At 42.2% G+C, this 19,673-nt stretch overlaps 1 protein-coding gene across 6 annotated transcripts; it reads left to right on the forward strand.

Annotated features, from left to right (window-relative positions):
• The first annotated feature begins 29 nt into the window (after positions 1-29).
• LOC122871943 (calmodulin-regulated spectrin-associated protein 3-like) lies at positions 30-19,373 on the forward strand. 6 transcript variants are annotated; one of them, XM_044187586.1, is made up of 20 exons: positions 30-404; positions 543-796; positions 6,267-6,544; positions 7,005-7,145; positions 8,200-8,286; positions 8,454-8,489; positions 9,001-9,048; positions 10,120-10,258; positions 10,729-10,868; positions 11,337-11,430; positions 11,556-11,607; positions 11,913-11,974; positions 12,063-12,093; positions 12,264-14,727; positions 14,812-14,933; positions 15,069-15,355; positions 15,442-15,541; positions 16,784-16,896; positions 17,016-17,134; positions 17,351-19,373. In XM_044187586.1, exons 2-20 carry the CDS (start codon positions 661-663, stop codon positions 17,672-17,674), a joined length of 4,773 nt encoding a protein of 1,590 aa, XP_044043521.1. In that variant the 5' UTR covers positions 30-404; positions 543-660; the 3' UTR covers positions 17,675-19,373. The 6 variants fall into 6 exon arrangements, with proteins under 6 accessions (XP_044043521.1, XP_044043512.1, XP_044043547.1 ...); XM_044187577.1 differs by having other exon boundaries at positions 30-796; XM_044187612.1 differs by having other exon boundaries at positions 30-796; positions 12,366-14,727.
• Positions 19,374-19,673: the final 300 nt, after the last annotated feature.

Below are 19,673 nucleotides of genomic sequence, written 5' to 3' on the forward strand. Positions count from 1 at the left end.
ACACTTCACCTGGCGTGTGTTAGTTAATGTAGGCTTTGAGCTTTAGCTGCACTTCGCAATACAACCACAGCCCTGCTTTGTTTCCGCTGACTGGGTCACCGGTCGGTATCTGGGTGCAAGTCGGTGCCTTGCTCGAGGGCACCTCCATGTGGCAGAAGGGGACACTGTTACTGACATGTATGCACCCAGTGCCGTATGGAAACTCTAATCTGCTCTCACAGGCGGAAACGGTGAGGTTGTTATTGTCCAGAACATTTATCCGGCCTGTTTCTGCTGCTGCTGCTTTCACGTGTGTCGAAAATCTGAAACATCAGAAGAGTAGGCTTTTCCCCCCGGTTTCATCCCCATTGGCCGACATGTGACGTTGTCGGGGGCGTGGAGCCGGGTCGACAGCTTAATTTGAGGTATTTTATTCTCCATATAATAGATTTTTGATTCAGCTACAGGCTGATATTAAGCCCCATATTTATATTTTCACCCTGTCTGTTTAGTTTTTCATCGTCTTGTTATCATTCATCATTTCGTTTCAAACTGCATCACAGGGTCCTCCTCCTTCTCTCCTCCTACGTCTCTCCTCTTCCTCCTCCATCCCTCCTCCTCACATTTTCCCGGTGCGGTGCTGCTGCCTCCTCCGTGTCCTCCGTGCGGCGCAGCGCGGCCATGGTGGACTCTCCCAGCGCGATGAAGAAGACCTTCTCGGTGCCGGAGATCAAACCGCTGGACCAGTACGACTTCAACCGGGCCAAGATCTGCGCCAGCGTCCGGTGGCTGCTGTCGAAATCGTACGGCTCTGCAGGTAGACTCCAGTCCAGTCTGTCCACATCACTGAGGCGCTGCTTGGGTGGGGCGCTTAATAATTAATCCTGCAATATATGGAGCTCTGAGTTATCCGTTTTTTTTCAAGGGAATCTCCAGCATCCTTCTGCCCAGCATCCGTCCTTATCAGCCGCTGCACTGATGCTTATAGTTAACCAGCTCGTCCTTCCCAGGCTGTGCAGCTTTAACTCTGCATGCAGGTTACATGTTAGTGCAGAGGAGGGCAATTATTGACATGAATAGGATGCTTGTCAGAAGGAATCTCCTCAGTGGTCCGTGATGCATGAAGGCACTGGAGGCTGTCATCGCTGCAGTGCAACAAAGCCTTTTGTCAGAGCCCAGCATCAGGCCTGTAACATATAATAATCAGCCGTAATATAACCTGGAGAGAAAAACGCCTTAATAGCCTTTAATTGAATAAAACCACTGCAAAAAGATGTATAGATATGTGTGGGCCCGCTGTAAATGGGTCAGGACCGCATAATATTTGTGTCAGTGTTACGCACGCACGCTGAGCTATAGCGCGTGGCAGTATAGTGAAGGTGACATAGTAGGTCTTATAAGACAATGGAGTGTTTTTGGTGTTAACTGCTGCAAACATATCTACCGATTTAAGCATTTAAGTTTACAAATATATTTAGAGAAAAATGCTAGAAATGTGAAAGCATGGTGCACTAACGTATAGAGGGACACAAGAGCAGAAACACCTGCACTAATGCAGGTGCATGTCTAATGCAATCCAATGTAATGCCATTACTATAAATAACACCTTTTATAAGTCTTATAATGTTTAGATTTTGTTTACGCTGTGTCAGTGATGTTGTCTTTCATTTGGGGGTTGTATTGGATCACATCATACTGTAGGGTGCTCCTTTTAAGAGGTGCAACTAATGACTATTTTCACTAGTTATCATGACCTTCTTTAATCTATAGCATGTTAAAAAAAAAGATTTAAATACATATTGAAAGTGCCCATCATCACTTCAGTCCGACCAACCCTCCAAAAGATATATTGAATTTACAATGATATAAAACAGGAAAGCAGTAAACTCTCACATAAGAGATTCTGCAAACAGAGAATATTTGGCAATTTTGTTTGATGATTGACCTAAACGATTATCAGAAGTGTTGCCGATAAATTGCAATAGATCAACTAATTGTTTCAGCGCTGTTTCTGTTATTTCACACCAGTGTGGGTACTTCAGTCATAGATCAGCCCCGTCTGTGGATTCAGGCTCTGCTCACTAACAGTGATGTCACACCATAGGCTAATACTGCAGTAGTAAAGTTGCATAGTTACTCTTAATGTAATAATCCATGTTTTCTCTTGTTGCTGTAGTAAGCCTTAGACAGAATTTCATGTTGTATTTGTATCCGGTGTGCCAGTCAGTGTGAGAGGAGGAGAGATGAGCTGAAAACCTCTCAGCAGGGAGGCTTCATTGTTGTCTGTCAACTGGAAAATGCCCAATGGGTGCCTCATTGAATTTTAATGGCAGCCCAGAAGAAAATAGCACTAATAAAGCCACACATTGGATTCAACACACACTTCTGATTCAGCTGAGATTTATTCTACCTGACATGACCAGAGGATGACTTCTCTTAAAAAAAAAAGAGAGATAGAAAAAAGCTTTGTCAGAGACATTTTTTCCTGGTTTCTTGCTGTTATTTTTGGGAACATGTTGGATTTTAATAAGTCACTTAGAAACATACAGAGAATGAATGAAGCCTGTGTCTTTTTATGGTATCAATAATAGGCATTTACACAGTCAAGCAGAGTATGATTGATGATCACTGAGATTAAAAATCTCTCCTACAGGAGTGTCCTGGTCAAGATACTGTAGAAGAACAGATATAACATAAGATAAAACATATAAAAAAGACTTAAAATTAATTGAAATAAAATATGAAGAGAATAATCAAAGATCACACAAGCGATGTGATCAGAAGGTTAATGTACGACTGACAATAACATACTGCATTTGTTATTTTTGTTAAGAGTTTTCATAGTGTATTTCTTTTGTAGAAAGTAATTCCTATGACACCTGCTCACAGTGATATCTGGGGATTATCCAGAGTAAAGGGGACACTGTTTCTAGAAAGTTACTGTTGAATTTTATTTTAGTGTAGAATTTTCAATGCTGTGAGCACTACAAATTAAATTCACCTCAATTATGTTGGGGCGAAGGCAAAATCTGGGGAAATAAAACTAAAACTATCTGCATGGCTGGAAACCACTTGAAGTAAGTGAGAAAATATGTTTATTGTAATTTGGGTGAAAGGACTCTTTAAAGCAGCTATAATCAATATTTTAATATTAACAAAAGATCACATGACTACTTTTATTTGAAAATGGTAGCTCGTAGTGACAAACTCACATAGAATTATCACTCAATTCTACAGTTCCCTCCAACTAAAGGGCACTATAACGACTTGTAGCTCATGTTCATGTTTTCTAGCCCAAAACTTTATTGTTTTCTTCACTTGCACTGCTCTCATATTAAACATTGTTTTCGGCCGCAGCAGGCAGATGTTTTCAGCGATGAAACTAAAATCTCACTGTTCGCTGCCTGCTCAGAAACAAACAGCAGACAGACAAAATTAGCACCTAGCTGGTGAACGTAGTGGAGCATTTAGCAGCTAAAGAGCCAGATATTTCCCTCAGTAGTTGGCAGAGACCAAAAACAGAGCTAAAGAGAGTGACTTGCATTTGTCAGGTGGCCAGAAACACGACTCCAAATAAATGCTAATGTTGCTCTGTATCTGCTGGATGTGTAAATAGTCGACTGTTTGCTAACATGTTCACCATAATAACTTAAAAGGTGAAGATACTGTAACAATGACGTGTTCATACCTTGTTTCTGCTGCCCTCAAGTGGCTAAAAACATCAGTTATTGCAGGTTTAAGTTGCCAAAAACTGTTTTCAATATGTGTATAGCTTAAACGATTACAAAACTAGAAAACTAATCAGCAACTATTTTGATAATCGATTAATTGATACATTTTTTTCAAGCAAAACTACAAAACTTTTCCTGATTTCAGCTTCTCAAATGTTATGATTTGCTGCTTTTCTTCACTATATATGAGAGTAAATTCAATATCTTTGAATTTTGGTCTGATAAAACAAGGACTCTGAAGACTCCAACTTGGGCTTTGTTATAGTTATAATGGGCATTTTATAGACGAAACAATCAATTAATTTATAAAATTATTGGCAGATTAATCAATGATAAAAGTAGTTAGTTGCAGCCCCAAATGTGTTTGTATATGTGTGAGGACATTGTGGAAGGGAGATTTGAATGATATTATCTTGTAAGTAACGTATTGTATATGTAATGTATATTTTTGGTGATTTCTAGGACCTGATCATCTCAAATCCATAAAATGTGACACTGTTGTGCTGTTTTAGCTGCATAAGACCTGTTTCTGTTTTTCCCCTGACTGAATTAGTATTATGTTAAATGGGTTAGCTGGGTCCTACTCTGCAGTCCAGTCTCATTGCCTCTGCTGTGATCGGGACATAATGGCTGCTTTCCATTTCCACCATTCCCATGGCGACGTCAGTCCTATTTCCTCCCAGCACTGCAGAGTGTGAAAGGCGAGGGTTTAACCCCAAACAGTGTGTGTCACACTGCAGTGGAGTGTGTGCTTATATAGTGACACAGATTTTATATTTAAATTCATTGTGGTTATGCAGTAATTTCTCTTCTCCTCTCTCATTTGAGCAGTACAGAGAAAGGGAGGAGAGGATGGGAAGGAGTTACAGTTACATAAACAACAGTAGGTTACAGAGAGAACGAAAAGAAGAGGAGCTGTAGCCCTTATTATGAGTCATAGTTAGATGTGTAAGGACAGATGAAGGAGTAAAGGAGTAGAAAAGATTTGGCAAAGGCTTAGAGGGAATGAGGATTGACTGTAGTAGTAAATGGAAGAGATGTAGACTCTGATATTCCCTTTAAGAAGTCCACTCCAATCTTCAGGATTATCCCGACTCCTTGTACAGCCTTCCAGAGGCTGCAGAGTTGGAATATGGGTCAGTCAGGAAAGTGTGTGTTTTTGTGTCCACAGTGTGTATGTGTCTATGAAATGGCCCACTCATAGTGGTCTGAGCTTCTTGCACATCATAGATTTCTTGACACGCACATACACCCACACTTGTCTGGGGAACATAGCTGATCTGTTCATGCAGATAATATTATCTTCTTCTGCAGGCTCCCTGCAATCAGACAATGTCACTTACTGTCACCTAATTTCCATAGTGGGAAAACTTCTTCACTTTTATCCAGTAGTTATTCCATTTTCTCTTCCAGAACAGGTAATATAGTGGAGCTGCATTCGTTTGGCAGCAAGCCTGTGGGACCTTTGTAATGTTTTCCACATGGGACAATGTGTTGACAAAGCAATTCTCTGCATTCAGTAGGCGTCCCTCTCTTTCTCAGAGAACAAAGCAGGGAAGCTGACTCATTTTCCCCATCTCTGAAATCTGCAGGAAGGCAGCACATATCTTACATCTGCACCATAAACTTCATGGTTCTGATTCTCCTCACATGTAGCTCAGAGAACGTCCTTTAGTAGATCAATGAGTATCACCATTCAGTAATTATCTCCGCTTGTAGCGAATGATTGAGTGGACTCTTTCAGCTTACGTCATCCACTGAAATATTAATTCTGAGCTTGTCTGAATTCATAAGCACGGTTGTTTCTTTCCTTCCATACGTTAACAAGACTAAGAGTCTACAGCCATGCTAGCAGCTCTGTGAGGCTGCACAGCGGTGCTTTGAGCTAAATGTTAACTGCAGCATGTAAATCCATGAGGCTAACATGCTGATGATAGGCAGGTATAATGTTCCCCATGCTCGCCATCTTAGTTGAGCATCTTAGCATGCTAACATTTGCTAATTAGCACTAAACACAAAGTACAGCTGAGGCTGATGGAAATGTCATTAGTTTAGCAGGTATTTGGTCATAAACTAAAGTGTTGGACAAAGTCAGTAGGATTCATCCTCTGGGAAGCATGAATGTCTGGACAAAATTCTGTGCAAATCCATCAAGAAGATGTTGAGCTATTTCACAAAATAAGGGAAAACCTTGCCCTGCAGATGGCACTAGAGGAAAAGTCAGACGATCACAAAAGTTATTAAGATTCATCCTCTTCTCCTTCCAGCCATGCATATCTGTCTAATATTTCATGGCAATCAACCCACAAGTTGTCATGGTTTCACTAAAATCCAAAAATGTCAACCTGTTGGTGGCGCTAGAAGAAAAGTCAAGGGATCAGCAAAGTCAGTACGAGTCATCCTTCACCATGAATGTCTGTTCAGTTTTCATGGCAATCCAGCTAATAGTTGTTTAAATATTTCAGTCTGGACCAAAGTGGTGAACCAACCATCCTTAGAGCCATGCAACTAGCGTGGCTAAAAAACTCAACGAGACTGTCCTCTTTCCTGATTCAGAAAATGTTCCTGTGGAGTTGCGGGAGCCACTTTACAAGGACCAGTATGAACAAGAGCACCTCAAGCCGTCCGTCTCCAAGCTACTTCTCTCCCCGGAGATCTACTGCCGAGCCCAGGCCCTGCTGGCCCAGGCACACGGGGTCTCTCTGCCAGCGTCGCAGGGGTCCCCGGCCGACAACTCCGCCCTGCTGCAGTTCCTCATTAAGAAAGGTTTCGCTCCAAAGGTCCAGGATGCAGACGTCAGAGAGGAGGACCTCAGCTACGTCCCCATCAAGACGGTGGGTGTAGTCCTTAATTTTTTATTTTTGCTGTTCATTTTGTCCTATTTGATTTCCAATTGTTATGGTTCCTTTATTTAGGTATATAAGTAAGTAAATGCAAATACAAAATGTTATATAGTGAGTAGGTAAACAAGAATTAGCAGTAAAATGAACTCCAAAGCAAAGTGAAGAAAAGTTTGTCGGTGAAAACATTTAGTCTCTTAATGCTTTTCTGTCAGTTTAAGTAGAGGAGGAGGAGCAGTAAGGACAGGAAGAACAGATAGAAGGAAGGAAGAAAAGTAGGAAGGGAACAAAGGCAGAAGAAAAGACAGAAGGATAAAGAAAGGGAGAAAAAGTAGTAGGAAAGAAGGAGAGACAGACCGAAATAATGTTATACTTGATTAAATATGTCATTGTGTGTTTAGAGACAGTCAGGTGAGCTCAGATGGTTAAATTGTCCCTCTTGTGATTGGTGCAGAAAGCCCACCTCGCCCTGATTGACTCTCTGATGACTCTGGCTGCTAAAGAGGTGGTGGGCAGGGTGAAGATCGCGATGGAGGCGGAGCAGATGGGTGTCGGGGCTCCGTGGGAGAACGCTCTGCTCTTCTGGGTCAACAGGGTGAGACCACAATATCACGGCAACAGTGCTGATGCCATTTTCAACCATTGCCACCATCTTTATACAGCTATTTGAGTGAAGGACAGGTTCACTGTTTTTCACTCAGGACCTAATTAAAATGTGGTTTTCCATCTTGTATACTCATGCAAAACACAACATCACTGGCAGCTGCAGCCTTGAGAACCTTACAGCTCTGTTGCAGCTTCTCGCTTGGATTGTTTGGGCCTTCAAAAACCAGGATGAATCTTATTTTAGCAAACCGGAAATCCTCAGTAAACCCAGAGATGTATTTAAATTCTACCAAAAAAATGTCAGAAAACAGTTTTTTTTCTGACTATATTATGCAAAGCTTTCTGTTTCTGGTGTGGAAGTAGCCAAGAGAAATAGTCATTTAAACCTGATAGAAAACTCTGTTTGTGACCTCCCTTTTTATCATTAGACCATACAGACAGTACAGGTGTCTGACTCTACTGTTAGCTTTTTTTAAAGGCCACATTGGACTGTTAAAAAAGCCTAATGAAGAAATGCCGAAGTATAGTGAGTTTCACAAAAAATATTGGTTCTATTCATGATTATTAAAGATGAAAAACATTTTAACAAGAAAAACAATGGGGTATTGACCTGAACATAATGAAACACAATTATCTATAATTAATTTTAGTTTTTGTATTATTTCTTCTGCCCATTGTGGCCCTTTACTTGCCATATTGCTTATACGTTTTAATATATATTCATATTTACTGTATATACTGTGTGTGCTCATCAGTTTTATCTTTGATACTGTTAATTTATTTAGTTGTTTCAGGTGCAACAAGAGTGGAGCCAGACCTTGTCGAACAAGTTCTTATGTTTTTGATTATTGATAGAATTCACTTGCCTGTGTATTATTATTTGACTCTGATGGTTTCTTAAGTCGATACGCGTTGGTCTTGTTTTTCATGAAGCTTATCATCTCTGTAAAGGCTGCTTAATATTTTTTTATACTTTAACAAAGCAGTGTGCCTTAGATAGTTGGGTTGAAAAACAGCGAACTCATCCTTTTAACTTCCTGTAGCTGAACCAGAAGTTAAGAGAAAGCACAGAAGAAGAAGAGCCCCCCAAGTCGCAGACATGTACAGACCTGCAGCCTGCTCAGGATGCGGTAAAAATACCCCCGACACACTTACATACACACATGCATGATGTTTTGCTATTAAGCAGCTGTATATCATACTGTAGCTTTTATGCTGAAGCTTCTAACACCGACCTTGCTCTGCTTTTCTGTTTTCTCCCCCTGGTTTGTCCCTGTCATGCCTTGCTCTCTGGCAGTGTCAATCCACCCGTTGGTACTGGAAACTAGTCCCTGTAAGTGTACTCTTCTCCTGCCTTTCTTTCTCTCTGAGTCTGTCCATCTGCTATGGCTGACATTATTGTGCCTGCTGGAAATGCCACATGTAATTTATCTGTCCTGGTATGAAAAGTGCCTTTTTAAATGAAGGTTATGTCATTTAAATATCTGCTGACCTTTTCAATTGACCAATTAGATGCCACTGAAAATGTCCTGGAACTGATTATTATTATTAGCTGATGATGTTGTGGACACTGGGGTGTTTATGACTTTGTTACATTCAGTCATCAGTTTCATCTCAAACTGGCCAGATTATCAAAGCCGGGGGGGGGGGTGAAATTACTTCCCTGCTGATTATTAAACTACCTTTGCGCCCACCTTTGTCTGTCCCCTTCCTCTCCTCCTCCTCCCCTGTCGCTCTCCTCTCCCTGAGCAGTGCCATGTGACTTTGTGGTGTGGCGGTTCCCATGATGACCGGCCCCCTTGTCATTTATGCTTGTTTCCCTCTCTCTGCCATCCCCCATCCAGCATGCTATCGCTTTTTGTTTGAAGGAGTCGGGGAATAAGCCGCCAGTGGTAACGTATAACACCTCGCTCTTTTCTCACCCTCATCCTCCACGTCTCCCGTAGCAACGCACTCAACTGACTGACAGACTGACCAATCGCCACACCTCTCCCACACTGTCGACTAATGACTGACTGACTGACTGACAGACTACAAACTAATCACTATTCCAACCCCGAGGTTGGATGGATCAATTAAAACTCATTTGCTTTTAACAGTATTTATCCATATTTATTTATGTTTTACTGGTTTTCTTCAAATTGTGTGTTACAAAGCCATGTTATAGGAAGCATAATAAGACTGTATGTTACTCTTTGATGTTGATCTTTTCATCTTTGTCCTCCTCCAACAAGGCTACGTAACATCATTCAGCACAAGTTACAGTTGATGCACATGCAGCGTTTGTTTTGTTTTGGATTCTTTTGGGTATATTTTATCTCTTGTGCACATTAAAAGAGTGATACAGTGCTTTTCATTTTGATAAAATTCACTTTTTCTTATCTGATTATGTATTTTTTACCTGATCAGAATTGAAGACTCACAGTGTCGTCAGTGCCTGTTTCTGCTGCATGGACACCAGAGGACAACCGTCCTCATTTTCACTTATAGTCACTGACTACCCATAATTTTCTTTTCATTGTATATTTTTTCTTTTTTCAATGTCTTTTTTAACCTTTGCACTGCACCTTCTGGTGTGTGTGTGTGTGTGTGTGTATGTGTGCAAAAGTTTTTTTGTTTTTTATTGAGGCATCACTGGTCTTGCGCTTTGTGTCTGTGGGTTTTCTTCTCTGCAATTTTCCTGGAGTTTGGCTGGCTTCATAGTTTGAGTCAATGGTTTTATTTATTTTCTGAAAGAAGGACAATCCTGGCTGGTTTTATATTTATTTTCTCACTGTTCTAACTCCCTTAAACACAACTAAATCTTTATCTGTAATTTTCTCTGTATCTGCCTTATGATCCCGCCTCTCTTCCTCTCACTTGCCCATTTGCTGTTTCTGTTTCCTACATGTCTTTGCACAACTCTTCCTCTTTTCTTACCCTCTTCTCTCTCATTATTCTTTTCCTTCCCTCTCTTTTCTTAGATTCGCTATAGGAAGGACAAAGTGCAGTCTAAGCTGACTCCTACTTTCCCTTTGGTTTCTGCGGTCAAAGATTTGTCTAATGGCTGCGCTATAGCTGCTGTGTTGCACTACTACTGCTCCAGCTTGCTGCCTCTAGAGGGTACACACATGTACACGGATGCAAACACACATACATACACGTACACATTTGATGATTAAATATTTATATTTGGCTGACGTATGTTTCCAGAAAATAAACAGCTTAAATGGTCCCATCATTTTAAAAAAAGGTTTCCAATAAATGTGGTATCTTGAATAGAAGTTATGTTCACTGAGAGAGAATTTCTCAGAACTTTTCTTATTACTATATTCAATAATTTATACTCTAAGTAGTGATACATAGTATTATACATGATATTTTGGAATATACATGTTTCATATTTATATTTTGCAGCTGAAATTCAGTGAACTTTATTTGTCAAAGCATTCAAATGTTTAAATAGCATGTTATAAATGATCTACAATGAATCAAAAAGTATTTGACAGCTACCTCCGACACATACGTACAGTACATACACAAACATTACATACTACATATTAATATGTTTATAATTTCTCTGCTCCTTCCAGATGTGTGTCTCAAGGACACCATGTCAGTGGCTGACAGTCTCTACAACCTGCAGCTGATCAAAGAGTTTTGTGAGAGCAGTTTACAGAGCTGCTGCCCCCTCGCTGTGGAGGACCTGCTCTACGCACCACCGGTTCTGCATGTAAACATTATGATCTTTCACATTTATGTTGTAATTAACATTCAGTAATATACTGTTGTCTACAGTTAAAGAGAGGAGCAAGAGAGGTGTATGGATGGAAAAGAAGGCATGCACACAAGTGGCAACTCCACACTATGGAGGAAATGTATTGCTGCACTGGCTTCAAAGGCTCGAGTTTATGGCTGCAACCAGGGTGGAAAGAGTGTGCAGCAATCGCTAGATGGCAGTGCAAGCAGGATTTTCAGCCTGGGTGTAGTTACTCTTTAAGATGTGGACAGTCCACTTTCCATGCAGCATCCCTTTGCTTTTGGGATAATGTCATTCTGCCATATTTTTATCTTTACTGAAATTCTGAGTTGTTGCTGTCTCTGTGAAACGAAAGTCAACAAGACTTTGCTTCTTCTGCCCTATATAATCTCTCCACATGTGAGTCACCTCCATGGTAAACTAATATGCTCTTTTCTTCAGCTGAACATCATGAGCTTCATAGCTGAGCTGCTGGAGTGGTTTGAGGTTAAGAAGCCTGATTTTGTCCAGCCCATACAACCCATCGACCTCACAGGTCTGTGACTTCCAGTATGTTAATGAGAACATCTCTGTAACATTGTTATATTGGCCATTGGCTGTTTGATGAATAAATATCACACTGATCAGCCTCTGAAACTGCAGTTTTTCTATGTCTTTTAGATGTCTCGGGGTTACTAGACTGTACAAGTCCTGTCAGCGGGAACAGCAACAGGTACCAGAATCCCACTAATACCACCCGCATGAAAATGGTCAGGGTACAAAAATTAGGCGTGATCCTTCTCAGTCTAATGTGGAATCTGTCCTAAACCAATCTGAACTGCTACAGCATTTATTGAGCCAAAACCTGATTAAATAGGACCTGGCTGAGCCAAGGAGACATTTTAGAGAAAATTTGGAACTAGACCCCAGCCAAATGGTCCAGGCTTAGAATCAAAGCTGTAACACACACACTATTGTGTTTTACATTTGCTTTGATAAAAGAGTTGTGAATGTATTTACTGTATTTTTATATTTCAGTGGTTCTCCTTCCTTCATCTTCAAACAACCCTTTGTGCCCATCTCCTCCCCAGTGTCACCAGGTAAGAAACAGAGAAATACACAGAATGTTTTATTTGAATGGATATAACCAAAATAGACTTTAATAGACTTGTTTATCTATCTTTCCAGAAAACAAAAGTTGGACAAAGAAACAAATCAGGTAGTTATAAGCTTCATGTGATTTCTAGAGTAAATGTTGTGTTGCATTCATATTTTATCATAATTTTTTTAATCTTCTTACTTTGGCTTCTGTGGTCTCTGCTTTTCCATTCTTGTCCGGCACAACCCATCCATTTGTCCATCCTTCCACTGTCATCCACCTATCTGCAGTCGTCCTCTGTCAGCAGTGACTTTCAGCATCCCATTTGGGCTGGACAGTGATGTTGACATTGTCATGGGAAACCCAATAGATTCTGTCTTTCGCTCTGTCAGCACTGACAGCCTCACCACCGGCATCCCTGCAATGACATCACCAGTGACATCAGCGGGGATGACTCATGTCCCGTACAGCCCTCCAGAGGACTTCAGCCACCTTGTCAGCGCTTCTGCACCATCACAGCGCTCGTCCTGGGGCCCTCACGCACACACAACGCCACTGGGAGAGCTGCCGACCATCGAGGAGGCGCTACAGGTGGTTCATACTCCTGGCAGCAAAGATTGGAGGAAGGGAAGGACAGCAGAGAAAAGTGGAAAAGGAGTACTGGGAGGAAGGCCAGAACCCAGGTTACGCCCCGAAGGAGCCCCTGCTGGTTTCTTCCTACACTCCCCTAAGGAGGATAATCCACAGCTCAGTAGCTCTGCTCCCTGTCGCTCTGGAGTCCTCTACCGGCCTGTTGGAGGAGAAGTGGGGGATACTAAAAGGCAAAGAAGGGGAGAGGGGAGTGAGAGATCAGGGCACACCTCTGATATGTCACGTGATGATGACTCTGTTCTACGAGATGGCAGCATTGACTCCTCTGAAGCATCGGATGATACCTCTAGAAACGCCCCTGGTAATATTCGACCCAGCAACGGTCGCCAGGGAAACCACAGCACCAGCAACAGTCCACGCATGACAAGCTTTGCTGAGCGACGTGACACCAGACGAAGACATCCTGCTGCTCCCGGGGAGGAATCAGCCTCTGCTACGACCCCAACAACCACAGGCACTCCACATACACCTTCCACCCCAGCAGGGGCACCTGGCTGCCAGGACAGCCCAGGTCCCGGAGGCCCTGAACCAGGCTCTGAGGCCTGGGAGTTGGGGGCTCGTCTGGAGGAAAAACGCAAAAGCATTGAAGCCCAAAAAAGACGAATTGAAGCCATCTTTGCCAAGCACAGACAGAGGCTTGGAAAAACTGCTTTCCTTCAACTGAAACGAGAGCAAGGAGAGGGAGGAGGGGAGGGCGCAGAGCAGGATAATCTCACCCTGGAGGAGCACCTCACTCACGTGGAGGAGCAACTGAAACAGGAGGAGGAGAAGGAAGAAAAGGAAAAGAAGCAGAAAGAAAAAGATGGAGAAAAGGAGAAAGAGAAGCCATCTGTTTCCAATCTTCCTCGGTTAGAGAAGCAGGTCACATTCTCTATTGAAAGTAAGAAAGGGGCAGAGAAAGAGAAAGGAGGTGAAGCTGCCCTGGTGGAGTGCAATGAAGTGGTGCAGAAACTGAGTGAAGCTCTGCAGTCATTACAGAAGGACATGCAGAAACTTACAGAACAGCAACAGCAGCTCATGAGCAACCAAAGACCCAGAAATACGCCCAAAACCACTCCAAAATCAACACCCAGAAGTAACACCAAAACACAACCCCAAACTCCTCCTCACACCCCAACAAAGACACCACCAAGAACCCCGACAAAGACTCCTACAAGGAGTACCAGTAAAGCTTGGGTGATTCCTGCTGGTCCCAGTCCCCCCTCTGCCTCCTCCCCGTCACGGCGTTCTCACGTTCTTACCTCCCCAATCATCTCTTCCTCCTGTCCAGCTCCTCGCACTAAGATCCATTCCTCCTCCACTCCCCGCAGTCCCAAGCACCACCCACGTCCCCAACATCAGCCTCACACACGGCCTTCTGAACTCAAGTTTCCCCCGCTAAGTCGTGTCTTGACACCAGCCCAGAATGTGGACACCCTCCCCCACTTGCGCCGTGTGTCCCCCAGCAAGTGTCAGGTTCAGACCTCCTCTTCCTTCCGTATCGGTGGGCCTCAGACTCCTCAAGAGTCTCCTCAGCCTACCCAGCATCCACAGCCTGACGAAAGCACCTCAGACACAGGCTCTAGTGAGACACCAACTCAGTTCAGCCTGGAGCTGGAGCAGGAGGAGGTGGAGGCTGTAGCAGGGCTGCCGGTCTTGCCACAGCCCAGACAAGATCGTCCAAGGGCTGCTGGTGGAAGCAGCTCTGGCGCTCCTTCTGAGTGCTCATTTGAGAGCGAGACTTTCTCCCTTTCTGCTGCGTACAGCACAGGAGGTGAAGGTGGGAGAGGTGGAGGTGCAGGGAAGCGCTGCAGCCTGATTGAGGTCTCGCTGTCATCTCTGGGAGGGCCAGAGGGGGGCAGTGATGAACCAACTGATGAAGGGCAGGAGTTTTTCTCTGATTCTATGAGTGACCACACAGAATCTGCTGTGGAACTTGCTAGAGGACTTGCTGCAGAACCCCTAGACCCCATAGAGCAGCTGGATCTGGCCACAGGAGCTTGCAATATACCAGAGCAACAAACTGAATCCAAAGAAGAACAGACAAGACAGACTGAAATTTTGGAACCAAGTGGAGAACAGAATGAGCTGGGGACAAGAGGAGGAATTCAATTCTTCTTTAAGGTGAGTGCTTGCAAAACAGGATGGAAGGGAAAGAAGAGGTGTCATGATAGTTGGGTATATGATCTTGTGCTTGTGTGGTTGTAGGAGGAAGTACATAGTGAGGGGGAGATGGCTCAGCGTAGAGCTTTGCTGTTGGAAAAACAGCAGAAGAGAACTGAGGAGCTGAGGAAGAGGAGACAGTGGCATGAGCAAGAAACGGAAAACAGGTAACACACAAAAACACATTTATGAATGCACCTGCACAAAGTGGATGCTTACAGAGTTCTCTGCATTTACTTGAATTCGTACATTTGTCAACTAATAAGCCCAAAGCTAAGTAATCTAATTCCTCTTGGTTTCAGACCAGCATCGTTAGACAAAAGAGGGGCATCTCCCTCCAATACGCCTCCTGCAGGCACAACCTCACCTTCCCCAACACCTCCTGCCACACCAGTCCGCCGGGGAGATTTTACGCGAGGGGAGTATGCACGACGGCAGCAACTCAGGATCATGGATGACTTGGACAAAGTGCTTCGGCAGAAATCAACCAGTCAAGGACGATCTTCTGCTAAGAAAACCCGCTCCCGGCCTCGCAGCATGACCAGGGAGGAAACACAGCTATCTCTGAGTCCAGCCAAGGGAACAACTGGTAAAGTCAAAAGTGGGGGAAAAAAAGTTTGCAGATGATTTCAATGACTAAACTGTTTTAATATCTTAATATTTATGTTTCTCCAGGTTCTAAGTTGACCAGAGTCTACTCTCACTCCTCCCTCAACCTGGCAGCCACGGATGAGCCAGGAAACAAATGTGGTGACCCTGCTAAGAAACCCCACAGGTACACTGCTGCATATGTCATATATATGCCTCTTTACTCTCATTTATACAGTTTTTAGCCACAGTGGTAGCATGGCTTGAGAGATGACAGTGCTGGTTGGTCAGATTTGGTTGGTCTTTTTAGCCCAATCTTTTCATCCAGAGTCATATATCTCGCCAACTATTGGATGAATTGCCATGAAATTTGGTACCGAAATTCATGGTCCCCCAAGGAAGCATCAAAATGCCTTGAGCGATCCCTAGACTTTTTGTTAGTGTAACATGTCAAAATGTCCACTTATGCAGCTGTGGAGTAGAAATTTCATGGCAGGGTACCTCTAAAATGTATGACCAAATTACTCTGAAATAAATGCTAACATGCTAAATGTTATCATGTTACAACAACATCCTAAATGTTAGTATGATGTGTAGTATAGATTTTAGCAATACTAAATGTAAGCATGTTACCAGTAAATCTACACATGTTAACATGCTAACATTAGCTGAACTTTGAGGAATAAATAAAGGTAATGTGCTAATACAGTAATGTGCTAAAATGAACATGATAGTATTACAGGTTAAACTTTAGATTGTTAACACCCAAAGTTGTAAACATGCATGTTAATATGCTAATTAGTTCTACTGCTAGTTCTGGAAGATACTTTGTGTCACAACAATGGGTGTTAAGAGAACTAGAATATCCCAGTCATGTGTAAGTACTGTTCCTTGACTTATTACTCAAGTAGAAGTAAATTACTTGTGGTGACAGCCAAACAACTTGATTTGTGATGGCATGTTGAATACATTTTTTTCAGGACTGAGAGTTGTATTATACACCCAAATTTGTTTAGACTGACAGGTTCTTCTAGTTTTTGTAACTACACAACTCACTACACCTTTTTTGCTTCAGCGTCACAAACATTTGCAGACAACACTGCCCTGCTTGCTACACTATAACCATAACCTGTCTTCCTGGATGGATGTCAGATCATTATCCATCCAGCTTGATGCTTGTCATGTGACAACAGCTCAAGTTCTCCTTATTAACATGGGCACTTGTACAGTGCTTAGGTGCTTTAAACCCCTAATCACTACTAAACCTCTCCAAGTTGGGCAGAAAAGAGTAGTGGAGGGTGGGTTGAGAGATTCTAGTTACTCGCTGCTCTCTTATTGATGATCCAGCTGTAAATCCAGTCTGTTCTCAAGTATAATACAGATATGAGGTGATGGCCTATTGGTTCATTGTTTGACATTTCTCCAAAAGCCGTCCTGATTCACCTGCAGGATGTGTGACACCAAGTAGACTGGCAAATCAGAACGGCGATAAAGACTGGGAGACTGGTTCCAGTGGAACCTCGCCTGCTCCAGAATACACAGGTACAGTACTACACAGTACAGTATCTCTCAATTCTTGAGTACTCATATGCATTGCCAAAATGCTTACAATTGTACACATGGGTTAGCATAAACAACTGTGCCTGTGTTTGTATTTGCAGGTCCAAAGCTCTTCAAAGAACCAAGTTTCAAGTCCAACAAATTCATCATTCACAACGCTCTGTCTCGCTGCTGCCTTGCTGGAAAGGTCAACGAGACACAAAAAAACAAGATAGTTGAGGTAGACGATTCATTTTACTTTACTATGAGCCACTTTGCTACCTCTTCAGTAAAATTCATGACATTAATCATTTAAATCTTGTTGTGAATTCTGTTACTTGTGCATTTTTAGGCACCAAACTAGGTTACTTGCATGTTTAAAGACAAGCAGATGAAGACTAAAACACACAGCCAGTATGATTTTTTTGCACTCTTCTTTCTCTTACTTCCACCTCAGGAGATGGAGAAGAGTCCTGCCAACCACTTCCTTATCCTCTTTCGTGATTCCAGCTGCCAGTTCAGGGGCGTTTACACCATGAACCCCGACTCCCAAGAGCTTGTTCGATTGGCTGGCGTAGGCCCTCGGACAATTGGCTCCACTCAGGTGGAGTCCATCTACAAATACAGTTCAGACAGGAAGCAGTTTAGTGCCATCCCCTCTAAAACCATGGGCATGAGTGTGGACGCCTTCACCATCTCCAGCCATCTTTGGCAAGGAGGAGCAGGAGGAGGAGGAAGCAGGAGAGCAAGCATTACTAAGAAGGCAGTAATTTCCAAGTGAGGATTATAACACATCACAGTGACAGATCATTAAAGAAAACACTGTAATCACACTGTAATTATAGTGAAAACTGTTGTCAAATATGAAAAACAGTAGGAGCAGGAGAGCAAGCATTACTGAAAAGGCAGTCATTTCAAGTGCGGATTATAATACAGTGACAGATCATTAAAGAAAACACTATAATTATAGTGAAAACTGTAGAAAAACAGTTGTATGCACACAGATGAGCCTTTAGCCATGTGTGTGCATACATACACCTTACATCTCTTGCCCCTGGATTTTACTACAAATACAAAATATAAAAAAATGATTTGTACGCCCCCTTAACGTGAATGAAAATGTTAACAGCACAACTTTCTTTTCCTAAACAGAGACACACTCATATCCAGAGTGTACAGAGGAAGGTTTTGTAAAATGTTAGGTTAATTGCACAAGGGAAGAGTTACTTTTAAAAAGTCTCATAACTTATACTTTCATTGTTTGAAGTACAAACTCAAAAATGACTTTTTTCTTCAGAGGAAAAGGAAACTTTATTAAGTTGTTTTTTGAAAAACATTGACTTTCATAAGACACACGATTGCCGTCTGTTCCCGCTCTGGTTCTGTGGACTGAAGTCAAGTAGAACACCAGTTTTATATATTAAGCCAAAAAAAAATGCCTTCTTGTGTCAGAGTGACTGGCAGGACTTTTATCTTGTACGACTTTCAAGTTTAATTCTACCAACAACTGTCAGTAGGTGGATCAATGCACATTTGTTTTGCAAAATGAAAGATAGCCATAACCATGTGATGCAGAGAGCAGAAGTGAATGTCAAAGATCTGTTAATGTGTCAGTGGTTTTCAGAGATGATTACCACAGCATGAATGGTTATTTACTGTATGTGTTATAAGCTTATTTCAGAATAATATCACAGTGAAAACTTGTGGTTTGATGAAACTATGTTGATAATGGGTATATGTATGAGCAACAACACCGAACTAATAGTATATTGAGGATGACTTTTCATGCCAAGCTTACATTTATAAGTAACTGGATTGTTGCGCTCTCGGTCAGGGATGGGTTCCAATAGCTAGTTACATTTTGGATCCGGTTCCAAGTTGGTAAAATACCCGGATTTGTTGAGCTCTAACAAATCCCTTATTGAGTATTTCATTCACAATCTCTCCCAGACGGCCGACACTACAGGCATTTGCAAAGAAAAAAAAACTGGTGACGTATACAAACATGCACTGACACAGTTGTAAACAAGACTGACTGACTGAACATGGTGGACCGTCTTAACTTAAACATTTCGAAGTCAACGAAACAGCTGCGAAATGTGTATTTGCAGAGGGTATTTACGACAAAGAGGGGAACAAATAATCCCTTAAATGTTTATCTACCATCCATCATGTTAAAATAAGAACTTGGCATTTTTGATAACTTGAAAAGGACGAGTGCACCACCTATAAGTCTACTGCAGAAGTTACACTGTATTCTGTGACCTGTAGCAGAGCAACAATGAATAATTAAATAATTAAGATTAATTTCCCACCAAACAAACAACCTAACAAGATTCGATAAGTGGATTCAGAATTGATAAAATGCTATTGAACCCCATCACTACCCTTGGTAGAGTGCACACAATTAAATTGTTGTGTTTCAGACCAGCATTCATGTATGAAATAACAGACTGGATTAAACTCCACTGATCAAGTTGTTTCTCTTTCATTCTTTCTTTGATATCCTGCTTCAACCACATGGCCTGTTGTTTCTCTCACATTGACAAATGAGATTTTGTTGAGCAGTCAGTGTAACCAACCCTGAATGTGTGTCTTGAAATGATGTGGCACTTAAAAACAGCATTCAGACACTTGTGGTAAAATGGAAGTTCTCAGCCAGCTTCTTTTTGCATTTTTGGCCGCCACATGTCTGCTACTGCTGAGGTCCATTAAGCAGCTTCTGGAGCTCAGTTTCAGCAGTGGAATCATGGTTGGAGGTGGGAGAGGTGGTATTTTGA

Source organism: Siniperca chuatsi, linkage group LG3 (genome assembly GCF_020085105.1).
Source record: "Siniperca chuatsi isolate FFG_IHB_CAS linkage group LG3, ASM2008510v1, whole genome shotgun sequence".
Lineage (NCBI taxonomy): Eukaryota > Metazoa > Chordata > Actinopteri > Centrarchiformes > Sinipercidae > Siniperca > Siniperca chuatsi.